Source organism: Thermobia domestica, chromosome 1, assembly GCF_964235325.1.
Source record: "Thermobia domestica chromosome 1, izTheDome1.hap1.1, whole genome shotgun sequence".
Lineage (NCBI taxonomy): Eukaryota > Metazoa > Arthropoda > Insecta > Zygentoma > Lepismatidae > Thermobia > Thermobia domestica.
The window spans coordinates 334,589,055-334,603,166 of NC_137454.1; the positions used below are offsets into that span (position 1 = coordinate 334,589,055).

Here is a 14,112-nt window from a genome sequence, read left to right on the forward strand (position 1 = left end):
AGCAACGCAAAATCCTTGCTTCAATTTGTAATAATAGGCATAACTAACTAACAAACTCTATGACCTACGGAACCCGGAGGTTCAATGCCGTGTTCACAAAAGCTCTGTCGTGCCGTGTTCAATCCTGTCGTGTCGTGCCCGGAGGTTCAATGCCGTGTTCACTCCTGTCCTTAGCCAACTGGATCCTGTTTCTAGCTTATATTTCTGTTTCTGCGAGATCCATAATACTAGCCTTCCATCTGTGTTTAGGTCCTTCTAATGGTCGTTTTCAGATTGGATTTGCAGTTAAAACTTTGAAAGCGTTCCTACAATCTTCCATTCTGGTTACACGACCTGTCCACCTGATCCTCCTAGACTTAATGACTCTTACATTTTTTGGTAAATGGTATAAATTATGCCATTATGATGTTTCCGCCATTCCCGTTTCACTTGGATCCGAATATTCATCTCAGAATTTTATTCTCAAATACTTTCAGACTGCGTTCATCCCTCGGAGTAAGCAGCTATGTTTCACGACCATACAGCACAATAAGCACGATTATCATTTTATATATTTTAAGCTTTAAATTCCTCGACAGAATTCGCGACGACAAAAGATTTCGAATTAAATAATAACGCCCTGCTTTCAATTGACATTTATTTTCTTCGTGGAAATGATCTTAGTCTACTAACATTGATCCTAGATATCTGAAAGTATCTACTTTGTCGAAAGTATTATTTGATATTTTGACGCAGACATAATTTGCCGTATTACGATCCCGGCGAACTTCCGTGTATTTAGTTTTCACTGTATTTACTTCTAAATCCATGTCCATGTCCATGTCCTTCTAAACCCATGTCCATGTACTTGTTTAATGTGACCTCTACATTTCTTTATATTGTTCTGTAATCAACCCCTACAAGATTAACATCATCAGCATACGCCATAACCTAAACGGCGTGACAAACATCTTGGCATTTGAAGGCGGCGCTCCAAGTTCCCTTTAAATGCTGCTAGCAAATGAGAGGCCAGCAGTATTGCCATGTTTATTTTGTACACATCCACGTCTATTCCCTACTACCTGATCGTGCTGTAGTTTGCCTGCTTAGCCATAGCCACACCCCTTTACCACTTGGCAACTTCGCGTCAGAGCTCGCGTTTTATTCGTTTAGCTGAAATGCCAAGATGTTTGTTACAGGCTTTAGTAAATGCCATTCAGCTCTAGGCCCTGGTTGCTGTCTTTGATTTTCCTTATAGCGTACTCCAGAATAAAGTTGAATACTAATAGAGACAACGCATCTCTCATAGAATCACAAATATAGCTTAACAAAGGAGAAAAGAAGGCTTAAACAATACATCCTGTTACTTCGAGTACTAAGTAAGAGTGTACATGCATATTGTTGTATAAAAGAATTTCAAGTGATCATTAAAAAAGAAATAAATAATAATATAAACAATGACTTACCTCGTGCGAATGGAACTGTTCCTTCACGTAATCCAAAGTTCCTTCTACTGGTCCTAGACTGCTCAATTTATCTTCTGCTTCTAGCAGCCACGTTAACACTTCTTCTAACGCTACTTGGTAACCTCCAAGCTCTACGGAGATGGTAGTGGCACTACTGACAGGACGGGAGCCAGAAATACTCAATGATCCACCCTAAAATTTAACGAAATAATTACGACATTAATACAGAAAGAAACAGTACAGTAGGGCTTCATGACACATTATTTACCCATTCAAATTTAAAGAATATAGTTTTTATATTTTCTTATTAATATGAATCATTAATTACATTTCATACTAAATTGCAGGAAAATATACGTCAATTTAATATGCTTGGTTAAAAGCAATAATAGTATACCAATTCTATAAATATTTTATTTTTTCAAAAGCGAGGAAGAAAAGTAAATATCTCTATCAAGGACCTACAAAGATACATCTAAACGCAGCTGAAAGAAATCAGAAGACAACCTGATTCAAACTTATTTCAACAGGACACATAAATCCAACGAGACTACTTGTGAACATACGCGACCATGGAGTGCCTACAAAAGTGATCTCAAATTTGGATTATAAATAAACATAAATAATCGTAACTTTAAGGTCATTTTCCTCGTGACTCCATGGATGGATATGCTTGAAAATAATTCCATTGGATTCAGTATTCTCAAATTAATATATAAAGAGAGCAATCAGAAATTTATCCACGCATTTTTTCTTCTTTTTTTTAATGAAATGAGCGGCGGTAGTTGTTTCAGAGATAAATATTTAACATATCTATCAGATGGTAGGCGCTGGGCGGTATAGTGAATTCATTGATGCTAATTTTTCTTTCAAAATTTTGGAATCTCTTTTTGAGGAAAATTTTATGGAAATGTAACGGAATTTATAGTAAACAATCCCTAAGAGTAGATGAAATGTTAATTCACCATTATTCGTCTGGATTTTCTCTGAAATGTTAATTATCTAGTAGCTATATTGATTATGTATGTCTGTAACAATAAAACGAACATTTTCCACAAATTGTTACAGCAAGTAAACAGCACATATTCATCATATTTGCCAGATTAATTATCTCGGAAGGTTCCCAAAATTTTAAGAAAACAATGCAAGTCTTAGGTTAATTAAATCATTGTCTACTAAACATACTCAATATGCACGATGTTTGTAAATGTTTTTATTATGTTTTCTTGAAAATAAGATCTAAGCAAATAAGAACCTAGCTTAATTTTTCAGATTGCTCATAATAAGCCATATCTTCAGAATATACTCCAGTAGTTGCAGGCCTCAAAACAGATTCCTTTAAACTAACTTAATCACGCGTATGTGTAGTTATTATAAATTTACATATTTTATCGATGCGTTACTATTGACTACATTTTTTAATACAGAACATTAATATTGTTATTATCCCGATAAGCCTCTTAACGAAAGTTATTTTTGCGCAACAATCAGAAAACTTGTAAGTCGATATGCACAGTGTTCACACACGTACCGCATTTCAATTTAAGTACCCCTAAAAATAAATCCTAACCAATTTTTTGAGCAAAAAGTTAATATAAGACCCGGCCTTATACCCGGGGAATCACAGTAGTTTAACACTTAATAGAAAAAATTCTTTGTTCTGCTGTTTTTCAAAACAAGATTGGAACAATTTGGGCAATGGGGACCAGTTGTCGACTGGGACGAGATGGGTGCTATTCGATTTGTATTGACAAGTACATCAATAATAATTGGTATGATATTTTCCCGAAAAATCAATTTTTACTCGGGAAATTAATAAAAATTCGGGATTTTGGGCAATGAAGGCCAGTTGCCGATTGGGATGTGATGGGTACCATTTGATTACTATTAACAAGTAGATCAATAACTGGTATGAATTATCCCGAAAATTCAATTTTCATAAAAGTTCACTCCCGAAATTTTATTAATTTCCCAGGTAAAAATTCAATTTTCGGGAAATGTCATACTAATTATTCATCTACTTGTCAATAGGAATCGAATGACATCTATCAGTCCCAAACGGCAACCGGTCGCCATTGCCCAAACTCCCGAATTTTTATTAATTTCCCAGGTAAAAATTCAATTTTCGGGAAATGTCATACTAATTATTCATCTACTTGTCAATAGGAATCGAATGACATCTATCAGTCCCAAACGGCAACCGGTCGCCATTGCCCAAACTCCCGAATTTTTATTAATTTTCCGGGTAAGAATTGAATTTTCGTGAGAATATTATACCAATTACTGATCTATTTGTCAATACGAATCGAATACCCATCACGCTCCAGTCGACAACTGGTTTCCATTGCCCAAGTCGTCCCACAAGATTTTTTTTTTTTTTTTTTAATGGAGTTATATTCGTTGTTAGAAATAATCTACTTTCTGCTACAATTGTCTCCGAAGTATTGGTGATCCCTTAATAAATATTTTCTTTCGGCTTCTATTGATAACAATGCATGCTCTAGAACAATTACTTTGTTTACAACAATGTAATTTGTTGTTACCTCAGCTAATGGTGATGATATAGAACTGGTTTCTGAGTGTAGACTGATATCTAAGCTTCCTGCATCTATCCCTGAGTGTGGTAACGATTGGAAAAGGCACATTACATACATCATAATGGACTTTTTGTCAGGCACTGAGGTATTTACATCTGAAAAAGGGAAAGAAAAAAAACATAAGAATATGATGAATTAGAATAACTTAGAATTAGAGTTAAAACATATATCATTCCTTACATTACCATTTAATTGAATTTAATAAAATTTTTAGTGCTAAAACCAGCCAGAACCCCATCGTAGCAATATATATCGTACAGAACAAATTGATTAAAAGATAGACGTGACAATGTTATATACAGTGTTATACACACTGCGCCGATTTCTCTGTAAATTTGAGGGGGCCCATTCAGATGCAGAAAGCATATATGAGGATTTTAAGACAAATTGCATTCAAATTATGCCAAATATTGTAAATTTATAAATACAATGAGGAGACCTACATGAGCTTTGGGGGGACCGGGCTCCCTCCCCCGCCAGGATCGGCGCCCTTGCATACAGAAATATTTTCCAATACGATATAATAAAAATAATATCATTCTCTTAATCCCCACTCAGTATAAAAAAAACGGACATTTTAACATAAATATGGGTTTTAATTCGTTTGAAGCAGGTATTTTAAAAAGTAACGAACATTAAAACTGAAAAGTAATTTTATATAGAATTCGTGCCACTTTACTTATATATATATATATATATAAAGAGTTAAAATTAGAATTTTAGGAAATCACGGAATTGGAAACAGCTCGTGTTGAAGTTTTCGCTTTTCCACGACTTTGAATAGCCCTAGCCCTGAAAGTATAAACTTTTTCCCAGAAGTTTATATGAACTTTTTTCTTTATTATTTTGATGTAAGGAATCCCATCTTGAAATTTGTCGGTATAGTTCATAAACACTCTGTATATATGGACAGGTGAAAGTTAAGAGTGGTGTAAGTCACTTTCTTAGAGAAAAAATACTTACCTAGGTATATACAATATATATATTTATACGTAGATAAGACAATCTGTAAACAGAAAATGTGAAGTAAGTCAGAGCTTCATTCTGATAACTGGAAAATTTTAACAGATGACTGGAAATTCTAGTGATAAAGAAAACAGCTGTTATTTATCAGAAAAGTGGTGTTTATTTGTTCTTCCTTATAACCTTCTGTTCCAAATAAATAAAACAATCATTTAAAAAATATGGATAGTACGGATAGTTTTTGCAGAAAGAAGTTAAATTAATTTAATCCATAAAGCCCGCTCTTCTTACCTTCAGGATCTAGTAGTCTTTCAATTCCTAAGTGTTCTTGGGCTATTCGGAATGCATGTTCTAACCTTGCGTTCGGATGCTTTTTCGCAATATTAGTATAGTCGAACAACTGAGGTCTCCAGTGGTGAATCAAAGCATTAAATGCCAGTCCATCCGACCACGAACTAGTGAAGTTCTTTATATCTACGCCAGGGTAGTTCTGAAAATAAAAATAAATAAAATTAAAAATAAAATGTGTACTTTTGTTTACGTTGTGTATAAAATATCTTTAAAATAATGTGTTCAACTAATTCTCACGCTATTTTCAATATAAAGATATTAAAACTATACAATTCATGCAATAACTAGAAAAATGCAATTTTTCCTTCAACGTAAGTAAATATACACTATTCTAACAATGACATTCTTCATGTTGCCTGAATTTCTTTTTGGATCTGGCTGTTGGACAAGTAACTCATACTTTGAATATCATATTGTTCTGTTCTGTCGTCTCTAAGAGTTCGTTTCTTGGGACACCCCATTCGTGTGAAGCATTCTCACAATCCTTTTCCGTATGCTCCTTTTACTTATACAGGTACCTCTTGGTAGATAAGTCGCTGTGGTCATATCCAATAATAATGCTCTTATCAAAAATCTGTAAAATCTGTAGTTTGCATTGGTGTACTGATTAGGGTGACGAAACATCCTGTTTTAAGCGGGATTGTCCTTTTTTTTTTTTTTTTTTTTTCAAAAGTTGTCCGGTGTTCTGAGAAATATGCAAACGGAACGCAAATGGTCCTTTCTTAAAGAAAGTGCGTCTCATTTCTGCTTCCAATTACGTAATATAATTTTTACGTCTTCTTAAACCCGACAACTGACCCTTCGTTTGGTATGATTTCGAAATTCTCTAAAATAGTTTCATATTTTTTCGAACAGATGGCTCCGTAGTAAACTCCATGTTTCGATATTCGATAACTTTTCGTGAGTCGATAAATCGATTCGATACTTCAAGTCATCAAAAAATCCTACAAGAAATTCAGCCATCAAAAGAAAAATATGACATTAGACGACAATCCATGCCCCTAATCCTAATTCTTGTTCAACGTTAAAAGATAGTGTAAAAGTTAATATTGGTGTAAGGTTAAATACAACTAAATAAAAATTATATATTTTGAAAAGCTCAAGACTTATTCCTCACTGGCACAAATAACGACTGACTACACCTAAACGGGATGTCAAATTATGTCAGTTCGTCGAATGTCCCGTTTTATTATTATTATTTATTTATTTATTTATTTTCTAAATCTGGACACCATAGTATACTTTAACTGCGTCTCATGTCTCCAGAACCAGTGTTAGAACGAAGAACTCAGGTACCTTACTGGGACAGCTCCGTTCTTCTATGTACAAGGCGCCCAGTGATTTTTTTGTAATGAGTGTACTTTATTTTACACAAGGCTACAAACATAGTCCATAAGGCAGGAAATTAATATATATATATATATATATATATATATATATATATATATATATATATATATATATGACTCAGCATTAGTGTCACAATACAGTTTGCTCAGTGCAATTAGATGTTTTATCTTAACTGCAATAACAAACACACAAGCTCAATTAATGCTCTATAAATGGCGAAATGAACTACTCCTAAATAATGTGTGTTCAGTTTTGTTTTAAAGAAACTTTCATTTTACCTTTCCTTAGAAGTCTATCTTTCTGCAATCGTATATAGGACATTGTAACATTGTGGCTTTAAAAAGAACTCAATTGATCAAAGAAAATTTACATTTCTTTGGTTTAACTCCATCTATGGGCAATGCTAAAGGGTTTCCAAAAAGAGATACATGTCCAACCAGCCTTGTATTCTTATCCATAAAAAGAATTTCATTAAACAAATGAGCAACTTCTGATTGTTTGAGCGACTGGAGAGTCTTTAAAAAGAAAATGAGTAGTTAGATTTCTTTGAACAGGACTGTGCATTTAAGACATTTTTTATTATTCATCCACATACCTATACGTACAATTCTAACTTATTTAGTTTTGAAAATGAATGTTCAACGAAATTAAGACAGTTGCCCAGTACAGTATGTCATTACTTGGAAATACTTAATTGCGTATGCTTATATCGCTTCATAGTCACTAGCAGCACAGGACTAAATATATTCAAAACGACTACAGGAAATGATTGCTTTGTTATGGCTCTGCACCAATGATTTGATCGCTAATAGAATTTCAAACTGAAGTTAAAATAGCATAACAAGTCATTACGCAGTCAAATGCAGAAGATAAATAATCAAATATTATTTGTTTTAGATAAACTGTTGTGAATAAATATCAACGGAATGTTACATAGGCTTATAAATTCCAGTTTATTTCAGGGTCTCAGGCATTAAGCCATCATAGACAGAACAGCTGCCAAATTTTACGCAATATTTCTTCTCCTCACTACGTTTAAATTACTAGACACTAAATGCATAATCAGATGTTTGATGCTCGTAGAAAAGAAGGAAAACAAAGTAGTAGTATGTTACGGAATATAACTTAAGATTTTATCTAATGCAAACACTTGAAAATACTCTTAACGAGCCAGGGAAATACTTTTTCTTTGGCAGTTCAATGGCATTTTCTACCATACGAGCAGCAACAAATTTTCAAAACAGGGAAAATCATTCTCATCTCATTAATGTGAGCTTTGAGTTTATTAATGTGAATTATGACGGAGAGAAATTCTGCACTGAACAGAAAAAAATGTACAATGAGATAAAGATATATTTAAAATGCTTTTGCCCCCGTTACATTTTACCACGGACTCTTATCGATGTAAATATACATCGATCCCTGTGGTACTTCAGTGCCTGGCGATAGATGAATACTATTTACATCACTAAATTTTACAGATTCTAAATAAAATTTCGTGTTTGCAATATCACTGTCTTGCAACTTATTTAAAACAATTTTCTGTCTTTCAAATAAAACATATTTCGAATACACAATGTATATCTAGCTCTAGGAAAGAATTCTAGCTTTCACATTAGGATTTCTTGTCAGTTTTCCCTTTAAGAATTTTATTCCATATCTTGAATGAATACCCCTGATAACTGAAAACGAAATTAAATATACGATTATTTGTTATTTCACCCATCTTATAATACTATAAGTAGATATTTGAGCCTTCTATTATTTTATATATATGGACTGAAAAATAAAAAAAATAAAACATAAGAACATTTTTTTTCTCGTATGTTGATATAGTCTCAAGTTTTTTCTAAAAAAATAAATACATATACATTTATATATTCTTTTTAAAATTGCTTTGGCAAAAGGACGGACAAGGTTTTATGAGAGAATGTTAATAAATAAAAAATAACTATTTTTTTAATTGTTAAATATGACCGGATCAGGAGACATTTGGTATGAATAATTCCAGACTCTCAAAGCAATATATAATATATGCAATTGACATAGTGAATGTGTGTAAGATGAACTAAGGTATACTGTGAAAGACTAGACCGAAATCCAAAGAAATCGTACAGTTTCAAGAATAGGACCTAACTTAAACTTTATAACGTAAAAATTTTACAACGTAAGAAAAAGACTAGGTTGGGATGACATGAGCGCCCCCCTTCCCTCTCTCCCTTACTTTCAATGAAGTACACATCGTTTAATGAAGTACGAAGAAGTTGTAAGAAATAATACAAAATAGGAACTTAAAAAGTTGGGTTATGACAAGCTAGATTGGATTTGTTTGGCACAGGATAAAATCAAATCATGGAAGTTGTGTCTGTAGCGATGAACTTTCGAACTTCTTAAGCCGTATAGTTAATTAATTATTAGTACCACTGATTTACATGCCTGTGATGCATCATTTGATGTTCAGCTTCAGCTGTGACCAAATTTTTGTTGTTGTTGTTGTTGTTGTCTAATTTGTCCTTATTCCAGATATGTCTTCCATTAATTCCCTTGAACGTCGTCTGCCTTATTTACTCCGGCGTTGAGAATGGAACTAACAATAGCTATTATCGTCCAACTAAAGTTAATGACGTTGAACACGAAATGGCCACGCGTGTGTGCGAAATTCCTTTCGAAAAAAAAAAAATCCAAGCTGGCGAAAATATCAGCAATTCGCTGATCATTATTGGCTAATTTATCGACGTAAAATGTAGTAAGTGTTACGAAACATGATTTCCAAACAATCGCACTGCACATCTCAGTAGCTAAAGAAAAAATCAATGAAATTCGTCGAAATAATAGAGAAATATTGAAGACAGATTTCACTATGTACTGTTTTTCTTTCCTACCTGAGTATTTTGCCTACACCAAGCTAGTAATGCTTTCTCGAGATTGGTTTGCTGCAGTTCAGCCATTAGGTCTCGTAAGTGATAGTGAACCTACAATGAAAAGAAAAAACAAAACATTTCTGGATAACATTTCTGAAAAACGAAACATTACACAACTACTTATACATTAATTAAATTAACGATGAATGTTTTTATGTCCATCTACATTTTTAAAAAAAACAGACTTTTTTTTTAAAAAAAAAACTAAAGCAAGCACGATGATTAAATACCTGAGCCTAACTTAATACAGCTGAACTGTTTCATATACTGGATACTCTGTTAATATATTTAAAAACGTAACTTTTTATGTCTTTTTTAAATTAAAATGAATAACACACACACAACAAATTTATTTAAAATATATCTCTTTTAACTATATGTCGGATAATAATTTTTAAAAACAATTTAAATAAATAAACGTCTTGTACATCCATTTTGAATACGATTGTTACCATGTGAAAACTTTATTTTCAAATATTACATTAAAATTATCTGATATATAATTGAGAATCTCCAATTCCTCTAATATATATCTTAAATTATATATACATATATTAATCCTTACATTAATATATTAATGTATTAAACACAAACTAAATACAACTTTCTTACAAGGCTGTCTATAATCTTTATTATAAATTAATTAGAAATGTTACAGTTTCGGAAGTATATCACTTCCTTCTTCAGACTAAGAAAGTTGTATTTAGTTTGTATTTAAGATGGACACAAGGCCTTTTTATCATAATATCCATATTAATGTATTAATGTATTTTAATACATTATATATTAATATATAATTATTACTTATATTAATACATATACATATATTAAATAATATATGTTATATTATATTTTTAAAATCTGTGTATTCCCTTTTCTTAAGGCGGCAGACTACTAAATATTTTTGAAAAACTAATAATTTTTCTTTTGCCCATTTTTCGTAAGTGGAAAGAGGTAATAAAATGTAACTTACTACAATAATAGATAATGTTATTCTACACCCGAAAATATGAATCGGAAGAATTTTCAGTGTTGCCATCCATAGAAATTACAGTGTGGCCAGAATTTGAATTACTCAAAAATCTAGATAAAGGCAGCGACTAGAAAAATGAACTCAACGGTAATTGATGACTTATCATGCTGTCTACCTTTCCTGTTTACTACTTTTTAAATAACATTTCTATTTATTTTATAAAACTTACATAAATTATTACAAAATAAATAAGTTATTACAAAATAAGTAGAAACATTTTTTAAAAAGTAGTAAACAAGAAAGGTAGACAGCATGATAAGTCATCAATTACCGTTGAGTTCATTTTTCTAGTCGCTGCCTTTATCTAGATTTTTGAGTAATTCAAATTCTGGTCACACTGTAATTTCTATGGATGGCAACACTGAAAATTCTTCCGATTCGTATTTTCGGGTGTAGAATAACATTATCTATTATTGTAGTAAGTTACATTTTATTACCTCTTTCCACTTACGAAAAATGGGCAAAAGAAAAATTATTAGTTTTTCAAAAATATTTAGTAGTCTATCCCCTTAAGCAAACACAAAGATATGAGTAGCACGTGAACCATCTTTGTCTTACCAGATGATTAATTACTTATGTATGAAGATATACCCAATTGGTAACTCTTGTTTATTTCTACAGCGTGTATATATATATACACACACACACACACACACATATATATATATATATATATATATATATATATATATATATATATATATATTTCATGCTTCTGCATGTTATTTTTATTTTAGATTGTGTTCTTCCTACTTTGTTTCTTTTCCTACAGATTACCTACCTATAGACTATTTACCTATAGATTTTTTTTCTTTTCTTGTTTATTATTTAATTTTGTTGTTGTTGTTGTTTAACTTTTTTTTTTTTTTTACTTAAGTAGCATATTCTCTTCTTATGTGGCTGAAATACTTTTCTTTTGTAATTGTTTATATTTTTTGTGTATTGGTGTTTAAAAAAATGTATGCAGGTGGTTAAGTACTCGAAGAAGAATGCAGAGCCTTAATTTCACCCACGATAAGAAATCATAAATAAATAAATATGTGATTAACATTATACTATATTAATCTGATATATGATCTTACTTAAGCTAAACGAGAATATGATATATATGGCTTACTTAATCTAAACCAGTAAAAAAAGAAAATTAACGATATCATTTGTCATTTGATTAATTTACATGTTTCATATTACTGTTTAAGTTCCTAAATTAATAAATAATTCGTTATAATATTTAGAATTCTGCCCCCAAGAAATACTGATCGTAATGTAACCACCATCGTAAATTATTACAAAAATTCATAATTGTTATAAGTAACAAAATTACAATTGTTTCCTTGGTGTGCATGTAGTGCTAATCTTACAATCAGTATTTGACAGAATGACACATATATATTAATGTCGTTTTTCTTTCTCTATATTTCACATTCGTAACTGATTAATATTTGTGTCAGTGACAACTACAAAAGAAACTGCTTAAAGATCCTTCTTGCTTTTCGAACATAAATTAAAAAGGTAAGTTATACGTGAGGCATATTTAAGAGATAAAGGTAAGTTATAGGTGAGGCATATTTAAAAGATAAAGATAAATTATAGATAAGTCATTTTTAGAAGATAAAAATGTTATAGGTGAGGCATTTTTAAGAGATAAAGCTAAGTTGTAGGTGAAGCATATTTAAAAGATAAAGATAAGGTACAGATGAGGTATTTTTAAAACATAAAAGTAAGTTATGGTGAGGCATTTTTAAAAGATGAAGATATGCTACAGGTGAGGCATTTCTAAAAGATAAAGTAAGTTATAGGTGAGTCATTTTTAGATGATAAAGATAGGTGAGACATTTCAAAAAGATAAAGATAAGTTATGGTGAGGCATTTTTAACAGAGGTAAGTTGTAGATAAGGCATTTTAAAAGATAAAGGTAAGTTATAGATGAGGCATTTTAACAGATAATGGTAACTTATAGGTGAGCTGTTTCTAAAAGATAAAGGCAAGTTACAGGAGAGACATTATTAAAAGATAAAGATAAGCTATAGGTGAGGCATTTTTGAGAGATAAAAGTAAGTTATGGTAAGGCATTTTAAAAGCGTTAAGATAAGTTATAGGTGAGGGATTTCTAAAAGATAAAGGTAAGTTGTAGGTGAGACATTTGTAAAATATAAAGGTAAGTTATCAGTGTGGCATTTTTAAAAGATGAAGGCAAGTTATACATAAGGCATTTTTAACAGATAAAGGTAAGTTATAGACAAAGCATTAAAGATAAAGGTAAGTTATAGCTGAGACGTATTTAAAAGATAAAAATAAGCTATAGGTGTGGCATTTCTAAGGGAAAAGATAAGGTATGGGTAAAGCATTTTAACAGATAAAGTTAAGTTATAGATTAGATGTTTTTAAAAGGTAAAGATAAGCTATAGGTGAGGCATTTCTAAAAAAAATAAAGATAAGGTATAGCTAAGGCATTTTCAACAATTGAAGGTAAATTGTAGATAAGGCATTTTTAAAAGGTAAGTTATAGATAAGGCATTTTTAACAGATAAAGGTAAATTGTAGGTGAGACGTTTTTAAAAGATATATAAGCTATAGTTGAAGAATTTTTAAAAGATAAAATTAAGTTATGGTGAGGCATTTTTACAAAAAGTTATAGGTGAGGCGTTTCTAAAAGATAAAGATAAGGTATAGGTGAGGCATCTTTAACAGATTAAGGCAAGTTGTAGATAAGGCACTTTTAAGATAAAGATAATTTGAAACATTTTGAATCTTTATCTTTATGGTGAGACATTTTTAGAAGATAAGATTAAGTTATAGGTGAGGCATTTCTAAAAGATAAAGATAAGTTATAGGTGAGGCATCTTTAACAGATAAAGGTAAGTTGTAGATAAGGCACTTTTGAAAGATAAAGGTAATTTATAGATGAGGCATTTTTAACAGATAAAGGTAAGTTATAGATAAGGCATTTTCAAAAGATAAGTGTAAGTTATTGATGAAACATTTTTAAAAGATATCATATGATGTCAATGAAATATAAGGGAAACTATACAAAAGAGTTTTGGTTAGTAACCAAATTCTTTAAATGTAAAAATAACACGTACAGGTCTCTTTTAATGTTGAAAAAAGTTTAGAAACTTTCCCCATAAAATACATGACTCTATAGAAAGTGTTATTTTGGATATCAGTGTAAGTTATAAATTATAAGAAAAACGCAAATACACAGTTACGGTTCAATCGTGCTCAACTGTCTTTCTGGAGGATTATATTTCCTGCTATTTTTACATTTAATTCTCACGAAAGATTTCACTGTAATTATATTATATTTTACTATCATGTGCTTTGTTACTCAGCAGTTTTAGTAATAAATCTATTATACCTAGTAAATATAGAACATATTTATTACTTATATAAATACCGTATATAGCAAGTGATCATATAATTAGATACAATACTATCTACAGAATTTAAAA

The 14,112-nt window shown here is 31.1% G+C and overlaps 1 protein-coding gene across 8 annotated transcripts in view; it reads right to left on the reverse strand.

The window, feature by feature from the left end:
* Positions 1–14,112, reverse strand: part of Dys (Dystrophin) — a 1,830,839-nt gene that overhangs the window by 1,365,709 nt on the left and 451,018 nt on the right. For all 8 annotated transcript variants that reach the window (XM_081729421.1, XM_081729456.1, XM_081729463.1 and 5 more), the window contains exons 6-9: positions 9,589–9,678; positions 5,297–5,495; positions 3,989–4,137; positions 1,446–1,637 (exon numbers count right to left, since the gene is read on the reverse strand). In XM_081729421.1, the coding sequence (XP_081585547.1) occupies positions 1,446–1,637; positions 3,989–4,137; positions 5,297–5,495; positions 9,589–9,678 (630 nt within the window). The remainder of the gene's footprint in view (positions 1–1,445; positions 1,638–3,988; positions 4,138–5,296; positions 5,496–9,588; positions 9,679–14,112) is intronic.